This window comes from Rhinatrema bivittatum, chromosome 6 (assembly GCF_901001135.1).
Source record: "Rhinatrema bivittatum chromosome 6, aRhiBiv1.1, whole genome shotgun sequence".
Taxonomy (NCBI): Eukaryota; Metazoa; Chordata; class Amphibia; order Gymnophiona; family Rhinatrematidae; genus Rhinatrema; species Rhinatrema bivittatum.
In genome coordinates, this window is record NC_042620.1 from 89,185,410 (window position 1) to 89,200,777 (window position 15,368).

Here is a 15,368-nt window from a genome sequence, read left to right on the forward strand (position 1 = left end):
GTGAATCACCCCTCTCATGATCCACTTGGATCCCTTAACATGTACTCAAAGTTTAGTGGGGATAGGGCACTAAATACAAAAGTTGTTAGTGGGAGGACACATGCATACATGAAACAGGGTGATCTCATAACGTTTTGGAAATTAAGTAATAAAATAATGGGTCCCAGGAGTGCTAGAGCTGGCTCTAAATCCCAAAGAGAACCTGGAGAATGGACTGCCCAACCCTTCTGTCGCTACAGGAGCCTCCATGTAAGCAATCTGATGTAAATGTGTGAACCGAAGTCCATGTTGCAGCTCAACAATCTCCACAGTACAGGTTCAGCTGGGGCACCAAATCAACCTTGACCCCAATGCTATGGGCCTCAATATTCCCCTCTAAGTTTGCTTCAGCATCAGTGAAAGATTTGCATTCTGCTATCAGAGTATGTCGTGTTCTCTTTAAAATAGTAACTCTAGGCTTATTTGGGCAAAATGCAATAAAAACATAGAAATGATGGCAGAAAATGACCAATCGGCCCATCCAGTCTGCCCAGCAAGCTCCCACACTTATTTTCCCATACTTATCTGTTTCATCTACTACCACATTCAGGGCCCTTGTTGGTAACTGTTTGATTCAAATTTCCTTCCATCCCCTGTCATTGATGCAGAGATTAATGTTGGAGTTGCATCAACGGTGAGCATAAGGCTTAATGGTTAAGGGTAGTAACCGCCGCATCAAGCAAGTTACCCCGATGCTTGGTTACCCAGACTGCACAGATCAATGCCTTGTTGGTGGTTGTCTGAATGCAAATCCTGTTTTCCACATTTCCCCCTGCCGTAGAAGCAGACAGCGACTCTGTATATGCATTCAAAGTGATATCAGGCTTAACTGGTTTAGGGTAGTAACTGCCGTAATAAGCAAGCTACCCCCATGCTTCATTGTTTACCCAGATTGTGAAGTTCAGTCCTTGTTGGTTATCTGAATGCAAATCCCCTTTTCCACATTTCCCCTTGCAGTTGAAGGGGAGAGCAATGTTGGAGTTGCGAAGGCTTATTGAGTAAGGGTAATAATCATCAGGTAGTAGCGTCCATTCCAGTACTCCACCCCCATGGCTCTTCTCTTCATTCCCATCCTTTATGGATCCACAGTGTTTATCCCATGCCCCTTTGAAATCCTTTACAGTTTTAGTCTTCACCACTTCCTCCGGAAGGGCATTCCAGGCATCCACCAACCTCTCCGTGAAGAAATACTTCCTGACATTGGTTCTGAGTCTTCCTCCCTGGAGCTTCAAATCATGTCCCCTTGTTCTACTGATTTTTTTTCCAACAGAAAAGGTTTGTTGTTGACCATTGATCATTAAAACCTTTCAAGTATCTGAAAGTCTGTATCATATCACCCCTGCTCCTTCTCTCCTCTGGGGTGTACATATTTAGGTTCCTCAGTCTCTCCTCATACATCATTTTATGAAGACCATCCATCTTTTTAGTCACCCTTCGCTGGACCGCCTCTATCCTGTCTCTGTCCCTTTGGAGATACGGTCTCCAGAACTGAGCACAGTACTCCAGTTGAGGCCTCACCAAGGCCCTGTACAAGGTTATCATCACTTCCTTTCTCTTACTTAGATATTCCTCTCTCTATGCAGCCCAGCATTCTTCTGGCTTTAGCTATCGCCTTGTCACATTGTTTCGCCGACTTCAGATCATTAGACACTATCACCCCAAGGTCTCTCTGCTGCTCCATGTACGTCAGCCCTTCACCCCCCATCAAATACAGTTCTTTTGGATTTCCACATCCCATATGCATGACTCTGCACTTCTTGGCATTGAATCTCAGCTGCCAAATCTTCGACTACTCTTCCAGCTTCCTTAAATCCTGTCTCATTCTCTCCACTCCTTCTGGCGTGTCCACTCTGTTGCAGATCTTAGTATCATCCACAAAAAGACAGACCTTACTTTCTATCCCATCCGCAATGTCGCTCACAAAGATATTGAACAGGACCGCTCCCAACACCGATCCTTGCGGCACTCCGCTTAACACCGCTCTCTCTTCAGAGTAAGTTCCATTTACCATCACACATTGTCTTCTGTCCATCAACCAGTTTGCAATCCAGGCCACCACCTCGGCACTCGCTCCTAAGCTGGGTGAACATCAGTGTAAAATATCCTAGGATCCAGTTAAGGTCGCATGACCTGGATGTGTCTCCGTCACAGGATTTACATGTTGATAACAGCTGGATTTTGCTGGCTGATTTAATATTTTCTGGGGTATAATTAATTCTCTTGTATGCAGGACATACTTACCATGTCTGAAGTATTTTGTGATAAAAGAACATAGAGCGTGTTTTTAGATACATTTTGAGAGACGGTAACTATAATTTTTCATGGAACCAGACTACTGGTCAACCCTCCTCCCCCCCCCCTCACTGTACATACAACTGAACTGCCTGCTCACTACAGGGACGAAGTATCCCCAATTCGCGCACCACAAATCCTAGTAATCTTATTCTCTCTCAATGGCACCGGCCACATGTAAGTTGTATTAAGACACTCAATACTATTGTTGAAAACAAAATAAACCTGTGGTGGGCTCTGTTAGAATTTGCGGTGGGCTTGTAAGTGCAGACAACCAACTTGCTTTGCTTAATTTTTTTTTGCCAAACTTCCAAGCTGTTCTAGAGCCAGAACAAGAAAAGTGTCTTACTAATTCCTAACAAAGAAAATAAGTGTTTGAAAACATGCTGCCACGTGAAAATGACTCACCTTTCTGCTACAGCAAAACAAGTTTTAAAAAAAAAAAAGCTTTAAAGTATGAAAAACACCTGACTAAAACAGTTTAGGTTCTAGCAATGTTCTTTCTGGCAGTAAGATTTTTATTTTTTAACAAAAGAAATTGAGTCATGCCTGTATGCACAACATGGAACAAAAAAAAAAAAAAGGAAAGGTATAAAAACAACTTCAGAAAATGCTTCTAAACTATTAGATGACTAACCAAGTCGCCAAAAAGTAAAAATGATTTTTAAAAACTGATGCTGAATCTATTCACCGAATGGCTATAGATTGAGAGGCAGAGAAAACTGAAGTCTTCCATTTAACTATGTGTGTAATGTATGCATATTTCTCAAACCTGCACTGCTCAAGCATTTAGTTCTGCAAGGGTGACAGTATTACAATACTTTGCTCTCTGACCATGTACTCATTGACATCTCTACTGAGACTAATGATTAACATCTCAACGATGAAAATAGGATTTGTGTGGGGAAGCATATTGATGGTTAAATGGACAAAATCCCTCTCTTTCATTCAAAGTTTCCTTAGTTCAGCTCTCTGCTAATACTTACCTTTACTGTAACATTTACCCTTTGTTTGTATTTTAAAGAATTGTAAAGGCAAACATCTACTGGTGCAGAGCACAGTTTGCACAGCTTTGGCATGCTCATGAAACAATCACATTGAGGCTCTGACTGAGTAGTGACAGCTATGATGATGCAGAGTCACCACTTGCCACCCAAAAGAAAATCTACTAGCTAGAGCAGTGATGAGGAACCTTTTCAAGCTCGGCTATTATAAGGGGTCAACAGTCTAGAATTTCCAAGTTGGGCCAAAGTCAGTAGGAGTTACCAACAGTACCTAAGAACTGCCATACTTGGTCAAACCAAACACATGCTTTTGGTGTGAGAGGTAACTGCCTTGGCAATAATGATCATAACACAATCAAATCTAACTTGATAGTTGGTGAGAGGGCATTAAGGACATTTAACTTTAAACAGCTATTAATCGAGTTTACATAGGGAATAGCCACTGCTATTAATTGCATCAGTAGCATGGGATCTGCTTGGTGTTTGGGTAATTGCCAGGTTCTTGTGGCCGGGTTTGGCCTCTGTTGGAAACAGGATGCTGGGCTTGATAGACCCTTGGTCTGACCCAGCATGGCAATTTCTTATGTTCTTAAGTAGAGACTATGATAAAATGATTAGGAAAAAAGTAAAAGGAGAAACTGCACAGGTCAAGAGAGTTTACATCAAGCATTGACAATGTTTGAAAATACCATCTTGGAAGGCCAGACAAGATGTATTTCACACATTTTTTAAAAAAAGGTGAAAGAAAGACCATCTGACAGCTGGAATGGTTAAAAGGTGATGGGTGGGAGGTTATTCTAGCCATAACAATATATTTAAAAAAATGAAAAAGGAATCCAAATGAAGAAAACAGGTAACTAGAATAAGCACTGGCAAGTTAGATGCACAGCATTGATAAGGAAGGCAAAGACAGAATTTGAAAAGAAACTTGCTGTGGAAGCAAAAACTCAAAACTTTTTCAGATACATTTGAAGCAAAAAGCCTGTGAGGGAGTCAGTTGGACCATTAGATGATCAAGGGGTAAAAAGGGCACTAAGGCAGGACAAGGCCATAGCAGACCGATTAAATTAATTCTTTGGTCTTTACTGAGGAAGATGTAAGGCAGATATCCATGCCACGTAACTAAAGGTGATGATTCATAGGAACTGAAACAAATCTCAGTGAACCTGGAAGACGTAATAGGGCAAACTGCCAGACAAAAAAAGTAGCAAATTATTTGGACCAGATGGTATACATCACAGAGCGCTGAAAGAACTGAAAAAATAAAATGCAGATCTATTATTAGTAATCTATAAACTATCATTAAAAATCTGCTACAGTACCTGAAGATTGATGGTGGCCAAGGTAACACTAGTTTTTAAAAAGGGTTCCAGAAGTGATCCAAGAAATTAAAGTCTGGTGCACCTCATGACTGAGCTGGGAATTATTAAAACTACTATAAAGAACAAAATTACCGAAGACATAGACAGTCATAGTTTAAATGGGATGAAGCCAACATGGATTTAGATAGAACATAAGAAATTGCCATGCTGGGTCAGACCAAGGGTCCATCAAGCCCAGCATCCTGTTTCCAACAGAGGCCAAACCAGGCCACAAGAACCTGGCAATTACCTAAACACTAAGAAGATCCCATGCTACTGATGCAATTAATAGCAGTGGCTATTCCCTAAGTCAACTTGATTAATAGCAGATAATGGACTTCTCCTCCAAGAACTTATCCAAATCTTTTTTTTAACCCAGCTACATTAACTGCACTAACCACATCCTCTAGCAACAAATTCCAGAGCTTTATTGTGCATTGAGTGAAAAAGAATTTTCTACGATTAGTCTTAAATGTGCTACTTGCTAACTTCATGGAATGCCCCCTAGTCCTTCTATTATTCGAAAGTGAAAATAACCGAGTCACATTTACTCGTTCAAGACCTCTCATGATCTTAAAGACCTCTATCATATCCCCCCTCAGCCGTCTCTTCTCCAAGCTGAACAGCCCTAACCTCTTCAGCCTTTGCTCATAGGGGAGCTGTTCCATCCCCTTTATCATTTTGGTTGCCCTTCTCTGTACCTTCTCCATCACAACTATATCTTTTTTGAGATGCGGCGACCAGAATTGTACATAGTATTCAAGGTGCGGTCTCACCATGGAGCGATATAGAAGCATTATGATATTTTCTTATTTATTAACCATTCCCTTCCTAATAATTCCTAACATTCTGTTTGCTTTTTTGACTGCTGCAGCACACTGAACCGATGATTTTAAGGTATTATCCACTATGATGCCTAGATCTTTTTCCTAGGTGGTAGCTCCTAATATGGAACATAACATCATGTAACTACAGCAAGGGTTATTTTTCCCTATATGCAACACCTTGCACTTGTCCACATTAAATTTCATCTGCCATTTGGATGCCCAATCTTCCAGTCTTGCAAGGTCCTCCTGTAATGTATCACAGTCTGCTTGTGATTTAACTACTCTGAATAATTTTGTATCATCTGCAAATTTGGTAACCTCACTCGTATTCCTTTCCAGATCATATATATATATATATTGAAAAGCACCGGTCCAAGTACAGATCCCTGAGGCACTCCACTGTTTACCCTTTTCCACTGAGAAAATTGACATTTTAATCCTACCCTCTATTTCCTGTCTTTTAACCAGTTTGTAATCCACGAAAGGACATCACCTCCTATCCCATGACTTTTTAGTTTTTGGAGAAGCCTCTCATGAGGGACTTTGTCAAACGCCTTCTGAAAATCCAAATACACTACATCTACCGGTTCACCTTTATCCACATGTTTATTAACCCCTTCAAAAAAATGAAGCAGATTTGTTAGGCAAGACTTCCCTTGGGTTGACTTCCCATGTTGACTGTGTTCCATTAAACCATGTCTTTCTATATACTCTATGATTTTGATCTTGAGAATAGTTTCCACTATTTTTCCCGGCACTGAAGTCAGGCTCACTGGTCTATAGTTACCCGGATCGCCCCTGGAGCCTTTTTTAAATATTGGGGTTACATTGGCCACCCTCCAGTCTTCAGGTACAATGGATGATTTTAATGATAGGTTACAAATTTTAACTAACAGATCAGAAATTTCATTTTTTAGTTCCTTCAGTACCCTAGAATGCATACCATCCAGTCCAGGTGATTTGCTACTCTTTAGTTTATCAATCTGGCCTACTACATCTTCCGGGTTCACAGTGATTTCATTCAGTTTGTCTGACTCATCACCCCTGAAAACCATCTCCGGAACTGGTATCTCCCCAACATCCTCATTAGTAAACACTGAAGCAAAGAATTCATTTAGTCTTTTTGCAATGACCTTATCTTTCCTAAGGGCCCCTTTAACCCCTTGGTCATCTAATGGTCCAACCGACTCCCTCACAGGTTTCTTGCTTCGGATATATTTTAAATAGTATTTATTATGAGTTTATGCCTCTATGGCTAACTTCATTTCAAATTCTCTCTTTGCCTGTCTTATCAATATTTTACACTTAACTTGACAATGCTTATTTTTTATCCTATTTTCTTCAGATGGATCCTTCTTCCAATTTTTCAAGGATGTTTTTTTGGCTAAAATAGCCTCTTTCACCTCACCTTTTAACCATGACAGTAATCGTTTTGCCTTCTTTCCACCTTTCTTAATGTGTGGAATACATATGGACTGCGCCTCTAGGATTGTATTTTTAAACAATGTCCATGCCTGTTTAACACTTTTAACCTTTGCAGCTGTACCTTTCAGTTTTTTTCTATTTCCTCATTTTATTAAAGTTTCCCTTTTGAAAGTTTAGTGTTAGAGCTGCAGATTTACTTATTGTCCCCCTTCCAGCTATTAGTTTAAATTTGATCATGTTATGATCACTGTTGCCAAGTGGCCCCACCACCGTTTCCTCTCTCACCAAATCCTGCGTTCCACTAAGAATTAAATCTAGGGGAAGTCTTGTTTCGTCAATGTGCTACATTTTTTTAATGGCATGAATAAACGTGTATAAAAAGGTGAGCCAGGAGATAGTGTATCTGTATTTTCAGAAAGTGTTTGACAAAGTTCTTCAGGAGAGATTCTTGAGGAAATTTAAAAGTCATGAGATAGGAAGCAATATTCTATTGTGGATTGAGAAAACTGAGATTGGGGCTAAATGGTCAATTTTCTCTAAAGAAAGTTGAATAGTGGCATGCCCCAGGGGATCCATACTGGGATGACTGCTTTTTAATATATTTATAAATGACCTAGAGATGGGAACAATGAGTGAGATGATCAAAGTTACTGCTGATACAAAATTATTCAAAGTTGTTAAGTTACAAGTGGATTGTAAGAAATTGTAAAAGACTTTGTTAGACTGGGCATCCAAATGAGTTGATATTTAATGTGGACAAGTGCAAAGCAATTTTCTACCAGTGTGCTGCCAAGCACTGGCAGGTGTGTCACGGCTCTCGGTGTCCCACTGCCCCAGTTTTTCTTTCCTCCTCCCTTTTTCCTGCCCCCGCAGGCCAATGGGAAGCCTCCTCCCTTCTTCCTGCTCTGTGGCTAGTGGGAAGCCTCCTCCATTTTTCCTGCCCCCCCGCGGGCCATTCAGAACCTTCTCCCTTCTTCCTGCCCCCCGTGGGCCATTCAGAACCTTCTCCCTTCTTCCTGCCCCCCGTGGGCCATTCAGAACCTTCTCCCTTCTTCCTGCCCCCCGTGGGCCATTCAGAACCTTCTCCCTTCTTCCTGCCCCCCGTGGGCCATTCAGAACCTTCTTCCTGCCCCCCGTGGGCCATTCAGAACCTTCTTCCTGCCCCCCCCCGTGGGCCATTCAGAACCTTCTTCCTGCCCCCCCCCGTGGGCCATTCAGAACCTTCTTTCTTCCCCTGCGGGCCAATATTAAGCCTTCTCCCTTCTTTCTGCCCCTGCGGGCCAGTCTTAAGCCTTCTCCCTTCCTTCTGCCGCTGCGGGCCAGTCTTAAGCCTTCTCCCTTCCTTCTGCCCCTGCGGGCCAATCAAGCCTTCTCCCTTCTTTCTGCCCCTGCGGGCCAATCTTAAGCCTCCTCCCTTCTTTCTGCCCCTGCGGGCCAATCTTAAGCCTCCTCCCTTCTTCCTGCTCTGTGGCTAGTGGGAAGCCTCCTCCCTTCTTCCTGCCCCCCGTGGGCCATTCAGAACCTTCTCCCTTCTTCCTGCCCCCCATGGGCCATTCAGAACCTTCTCCCTTCTTCCTGCCCCCCATGGGCCATTCAGAACCTTCTCCCTTCTTCCTGCCCCCCATAGGCCATTCAGAACCTTCTCCCTTCTTCCTGCCCCCCCGTGGGCCATTCAGAACCTTCTTCCTGCCCCCCCCCCCCGTGGGCCATTCAGAACCTTCTTCCTGCCCCCCCCCCGTGGGCCATTCAGAACCTTCTTTTTCCCCTGCGGGCCAATCTTAAGCCTCCTCCCTTCTTCCTGCTCTGTGGCTATTGGGAAGCCTCCTCCATTTTTCCTGCCCCCCCACGGGCCATTCAGAACCTTCTCCCTTCTTCCTGCCCCCCGCGGGCCATTCAGAACCTTCTCCCTTCTTCCTGCCCCCCCGTGGGCCATTCAGAACCTTCTCCCTTCTTCCTGCCCCCCGTGGGCCATTCAGAACCTTCTCCCTTCTTCCTGCCCCCCGTGGGCCATTCAGAACCTTCTTCCTGCCCCTGCGGGCCAATCTTAAGCCTTCTCCCTTCTTTCTTCCCCTGCGGGCCAATCTTAAGCCTTCTCCCTTCTTTCTGCCCCTGAGGGTCAATTTTAAGCCTCCTCCCTTCTTTCTGCCCCTGCGGGCCAATCTTAAGCCTTCTCCCTTCTTCCTACCAGTGGGAGTAGGAAGGGAGGAAGCGTCTAATTGGCTGGTGGGGCGGGAAGAAGGGGGCAACCCATAGCCCACAGCAGAAGTAGAAGATGAAGAGGACATGCCCTGAGAAGATGGAGGAGTTGCATGGCTGCTGGGGTGCCCAAAGGAGGAGACTGCTGCTGGCAAGAAGAGGAAGTGTATATGTGGGAGAAAGCAAGGAATGTGAGCAAGCAGGTCTGTGAAAATGAGCACGAAAGTGAACATGTGAGTGTGTTAAGAGTGAGTGCACATGAAAGGAAAAAGCTTAGGTGCATACCTTGGACCCTGTGCCCACCCTACTAATGGATGAAATCTCAGGGTGACTGTAAATCAAAAGTTCCCAAGCATGTGTATAAAGTACTGGCAGCAATGCTGGGCTGGACCAAAATGAAGCGCATCCAGCGATCAGCAACGTAGAATGAACAGTTAGCTCCCCCAGCTGATAGGATTCTTCATTCTTAGGCTGCAGGGGCTGGAGAAGGAGGCTAATGCAGCTGCCATTTGTGCTGGGGAGGAGGGCGGTCGTGAGTGAGAGTGAGCATTTGTATGTGATTGAGAGGTGAGAGTGAGAGTGAGCATTTGTATGTGGTCAGGGAGGTGACTGGTGTGTTGGGTGTGTGTGTGTCAGAGGTGACATGTGTTTGTGAGAGACAGACTGCTCAGGGAGGTGACGGGTGCATGTGAGAGAGAGAGAGACTGGTCAGGGAGGTGACAGGTGCATGTTTGAGAGAGACAGACTGGTCAGGGAGGTGACGGGTGTGTGGGGGTGTGTGTGTGTGTGTGAGAGAGAGAGAGACAGACTGGTCAGGGAGGTGACTGGTTTGGTAGGGAAGAGACTGGTCAGGAAGATTAGTGGTGTGTGCGAGACAGAGGCTGCTCGTAGGGTATAATTGGGGTGTGCGCACGTATATGCGTGTGACTGGTTGTGGATCCTAAGGAAGAGGTCAGAGTTTCAGCAGCCACTGCTGCTTCTTTGTGTGCTTTTGGGCCCGCAAGGCAAAGTAGTAGGAGAGTTGCTGGAGAGGGTAAGTAAAGATGGCTTTTTAAGTTCCTTTTTCTTGATTGACTGCCATATTAATTATTGGGTATTATGTAATGTCTGCTGTTTTGAAATATTTTGTTGATATTTGGACAATTTTTAATCATTTTTATGAGTTTTTAATTGTTTGATGTTATTCTGTTCATCAGCTGTTTTGTAACATTTATCAGTATAGCTTTACCATTATTTCTGTGTGGGGATCTATAGCAGCTTGGCTTATTCTGTTTTCCTAATAGGAAGTGTATTAATGTTTTGTGCCTGGTTTAATACTTGTAGTGTTGCCTTTTCATAGATAGGGTTGTTACTGTTTGAGTGTGTTCCATAATACAGGTATAACTTTGTGTGGATTAGTTTGTGTGCATTATTGCAGATCCTGGGACTATATTAGGTGCTATATTTCTCTTTACATTTTTCCAGGTTCACACTGCATACAAAGGGGCTTTTTTGAGTTTCCATTCCAATTTCTGTCTCCATATTTATAATTTGTGATCTTTCTGTTCTTGAAGGTCGTTTTTTTGTGTGTGACCAAGATGAGGTATTTTACTAGCATGTAGGCATTTGTATCAGTCTTATTTGTTGTGTTTTCTCAATAGGACATGAATTAGTGGTAAATTACTGTCTTTTCATAAGAAGGGCCTGGTACTAGTTTGTTTTGCTTTTACTGAGATGTCACCAGAACATCTTTTTTTGTAGGGCGAGTTGTAACTAATACCCTAGTTCTGCTCTGCACCCATTCTTGGGAGTCGAGGTGGTTCCTGTGGATGCACAGTATATGTTTACATTTAGCCCCTTGTAACAGGTTCAGTGTGTCACACATGTGAGAACCATTTGTCAGGTATGTCCTGGATACAAAAAGTTTGAGAACCACTAACTTAAATTATAGCTGCACAATGCAAGGTTTCACAGTGACGGGAAAATGATCTAGGTGTCGTCATGGACAATATGTTTGAAAATGGAGATTATTATAATGCCTAGGTTATTGCTCCAAGATGCAACCACCATTTGAGTATTGTATGCAATTCTGGTCACTGCATCTAAGGAAGATACAGTGGAATTAGAAAAGGGTGACCAAAATAATAAAGGGGATGGAATGATTATCCTATGAGGCTGGGGCTTTCATCTTGGAGAAGAGACGGATGAGGGGAGATATGAGAGTGGTCTATACAATAATGAGTGGATTGGAGTCAGTAAATACAAATTGGTTGTTTACTCTTTCAAAAGTATAAAGACTAGGCCAAATGCAATGAAGTTACTAGGTAATGCATTTAAAACAAATAGGAGAAAATATACTCTATGCATAATTAAACGGTGGACTTTGCTGCTGGAGGATGTGGTAAACATTCCCGGAGGAAAAGTCCATAAAACATTATTAATGTAAAGTTACAGAAATCCACTGCTTATCCTTGGGATAAGCAGCAGCTTGAAGTCTATCTACCCCGTGCGGGAGCCTGCCAGGTACTTGTGACTTCGATTGGCCAGTATTGGAAACAGGATACTGCGGTTGATAGACCTTTGGTCTGACCCAGTATTACAAATCTTATGTTCTTCTGTTAAACCCAGCATCCAATCTCAGTCACCAATAGCCAGTAGGATCCCAAATAATAGGTGTACTTCTCCTTGCTCATAATCAGGGATAAGTAGTAGCAGGCCCAAGTCTACATGTCTAATGATTTATGGACTTTTCCTTTAGGAACTTGGCCAACCCCTTTTAAAAGCCAGTACTTTAGGCACTGATGGCATAGGTTGGTTACAACTGACACAGGGGGGACCACCCTCTGGGTGGTTGAGACCATGGCAGTAGAAAAGGCAGCAAGGTCATCCTTTGAACATTTAATTTATCTGTTTTCTCCACGATCTTTATTCTAAAAGTAGCATGATATCTCCCAGCTGTGTGATGATGTGGGATCTGATGTTATCTAGCCTCAGCATGCTTGGCAATAGCTATCTGAAAACTCACTTGGTGCCATTTTATTACAACTGTTTGAAAAATATAAACAGAATCCTATGCCATACACTGTAGGTGCAGGGTAACTAGACAGACAAAACATCATGTCCTTACAGCAAATTACTAATTACAGACCAGAACAGGAGACACTTACAATTTTTAAGGTGGGAAAAAAATTCACAGAGACTACTTGTTTTGGGAATTTAAAGCAGAATTTCATTCTGTGCTGTAGTTAAGTGATTTTTATAAAATATAGCTGTCTTTCCCCTCAGAGTGGAAATTATAACTGCAGCATTGCTCTCTTTATAATATAATAATTCCTTGATTCAAGTCATCCTGTTACTGGACCCATTGGCTATCCTTGCCCTAGGGCAAAAAAACAACACACTGATTATTAGCTTTTAATTTTAAACATGGCTAAATATTCAAAATCAAGAATTCTAAAAAATAAATAATTTTTCTCCACTGAATATGTCCTAGTCCTACGAAGGCTGGTTCTTTTGAGGATATAGACCCTGATTATTTTAGCTTCTTCTTTTCGCTAATGATTTATTTGGTCTCAAATATGCTTGTACAGCATGATCATCTCTGCTTAGTATTTGTAATGGTCCAATACACAGCCTGCCATCTCATCACAGCAGGGGGACAGGAACAGGCCTCTGCCCTGTCTGCAGAACAGGATTCCAGTCTCCTTATGATTCCCATTAGCTAGATATCGCACAGCCGGTCCAAATCCTTGGAATTGACAGTCCGATCTGAGCCATCACCCATGAATAAGGTATAACTTGGGCTTGATTTGATTTATCGAACCCTGAACTTTGTCAGGCGCTGCCTGGAGAAGCCTGTGTACTGGAAATGTAGCGGATTTCAAGGCCACGGCATAGAGAAATACATGCGTCTTGCACAATAGTTGTAGCGGATCCAGGACAGACGTTCAAGTCAACTGCAACTTTTGAAAATCAGTTTTCGGCAGTTGCATAACGAAATATATGCTCAGAATATATATATTTTTAATTTTGAAATTTAAATTCAGATTTTTTTCTTTACTTTGAAATGCTAAAAACACACATTTTCAAATCTTATGCAAACTTCCGTCTCAAAGTCAGTCAGAACTAAAATGTGGAAGGAAACAGGCACAGCCGTGCCTCCTATCTACGGATTTTATTAACATTAACTGAACTCGCACACATTGTGCAATGAGATCATGCGATGGCCGAAACCGAGAAAGAAGTTTCTGAGTTTCCATCTTCCCGTTTGCGGCAGGACTCTGTGCCCAAACCGGTCTCCTGCTGCAAGTCAAGTTCCACAAATGAGCAGTATTGGGTGTTTTGTTTTTTTTTCTTTTTCTCTTTCACCGAAAACAAAAAATAAAACTTACCATCCGCCGCCTGCGAAAGCGCAGCAAAGGCAATAATGTAGGTATAGAAGGAAAGAGACTGTAAAAGCAACATCCCAGCAGCTGGGTCAGAGTCCGTTCAGTCCTGCCCCGCTCGCTCCTCCTCCAGCATAGAATTCGCCCAGGCTCGCGCGCTCCTCCTCCAGGATAGAATCCGCCCAGGTCCGCGCGCCCCTCCCTCGTGCCGGAATCGGCCCAGTACGGCCGCTCGCGCTCCTTGCCCAGGATAAAATATGCACAGCGCCCCCTCCTTTGCCTTTTAACGACCTAAACTCCGTCCCTTATAGGCGCGGTTCCAGGAAAATGGGGGGAAAACCGTCAAAACAAAAACCCCTTCCCCCATATTGCCAGTTTCCAGCGTGTTTTGAGGGAGTAAATTCCTTTTTATTGTACTAAGCGAGGGGGATAGGGCACAAAATCTCAAACACGCCGGTAGCTAGCAATGTGGAGGATGGGTTTTTGTTTTGGGGTTTTTCCCCCATTTTATCCTGGAGGAGGAGCGCTGGGTGAAACACGTTTTTGCCTGCACTTCACCAGTGTGGCATTTTCTGCGCGCAAAAGTTAACTGCCGATGCTGTGAAGAGTTTGCAGGCGGACAGCTACGGGTTCGGAACCCAGACGCCGGCAAAATTGAGCGTCCGGTTTTCAAGCCGTGGGCCGATTTAACTTTTTTTTTTTTATTCTGTTTAACTTTTGGGACCTCCGACTTAATATCGCTATGTTTGGCGTCACGGCATGTGATGTCACGTCTTCAGGGGCCATGCAGGCGTCCATCTTTGCGAGCAGCTGGAGGCAGGAGAGGTCGTCCGATGTCCCGAGGGGGGTGCAAAAAGTAAGTCGCTTCGCTGCTTCACACTGCCAGTCCCTTCTTCCATCATCCCGGAGCAAGGCTGCTTTTCGCACCCTGCTTCGGGAGGAGGGGAGAGGGGACTGGCACGGGGGAAGCCATGATGTCCGGAGGGGGGCTGCAAAAGAAGTCGCTGAGCGTCGGATTGCCCGTCCTCTCCCCTCTCTCACTTGCAACTTTTTTTTTCGCTTTTTTTTGCATCGGGAGGAGGGGAGAGGACTGGGGCTGCCCCGGAGACCAGCATCCATGGACGCGGCCAGGGCAGGTGAGCGGGGGCTGGGTGAAGCTTGCCGCCTACCCTTACCCCTGCCTCTAACGCAGGGGTAAGGGTAGGCGGTAAGTTAGCAGGTTAAACGCGCGGCAAAATGGCAGGGTAAAATAGCGATAGTTGGGGCGCGGGTTACTGGATGCTAGGGAATAGCTAATTCACTCGTTTACATGTAATATACATGCCGCATGCGGAAGGGGTTGCTTTTTAGGACGCGGTAAGGATAGGTTAAAGGGGGTTGTGGATCGCAGGAAGGGCTAACGCGGCCGGAAAGTGAGTAGAACGCGGGTTAGGAGCGGGGTAAACGCGGCCGCACTTTACTGGATAGACCTGTTAGATTGTAAGCCCTCTGGGGATAGAGAAATACCTACAGTACCTGAATGTATATAAAAATAATAATAAAAAAATATCACCACAATCTAAACTCAGAGGAACCACAGAAAAGCAGTGTGTTCTAATTTTTAGTAAAATTTTGGGGATCCTCAAGACTTAACGCCAGTGCCGGGGTTGGCCTTAGTTTTTGAAGGTAAAAATGTGCGCATCAGGCACATTTACATAAGGGATACTAGCTAATAGGGATGTGAATCGTGTCCTCGATCGTCTTAACGATCGATTTCGGCTGGGAGGGGGAGGGAATCGTATTGTTGCCGTTTGGGGGGGTAAAATATCGTGAAAAATCGTTAAAAATCGTGAAAAATCGAAAAACCGGCACATTAAAACC

At 43.8% G+C, this 15,368-nt stretch overlaps 1 protein-coding gene across 2 annotated transcripts in view; it reads right to left on the reverse strand.

Annotated features, from left to right (window-relative positions):
* The window catches only part of CD302 (CD302 molecule), an 86,007-nt gene extending 72,238 nt beyond the window's left edge, over positions 1-13,769 (reverse strand). The window contains exon 1 of one of the 2 annotated variants that reach the window (XM_029605583.1): positions 13,515-13,769. Coding sequence is in view for 1 of the 2 variants with exons in the window: in XM_029605584.1 (XP_029461444.1) it covers positions 13,515-13,587 (73 nt within the window). In the remaining variant the exon portion in view is untranslated. The remainder of the gene's footprint in view (positions 1-13,514) is intronic. The other variant, XM_029605584.1, reaches the window with a different exon arrangement.
* Positions 13,770-15,368: the final 1,599 nt, after the last annotated feature.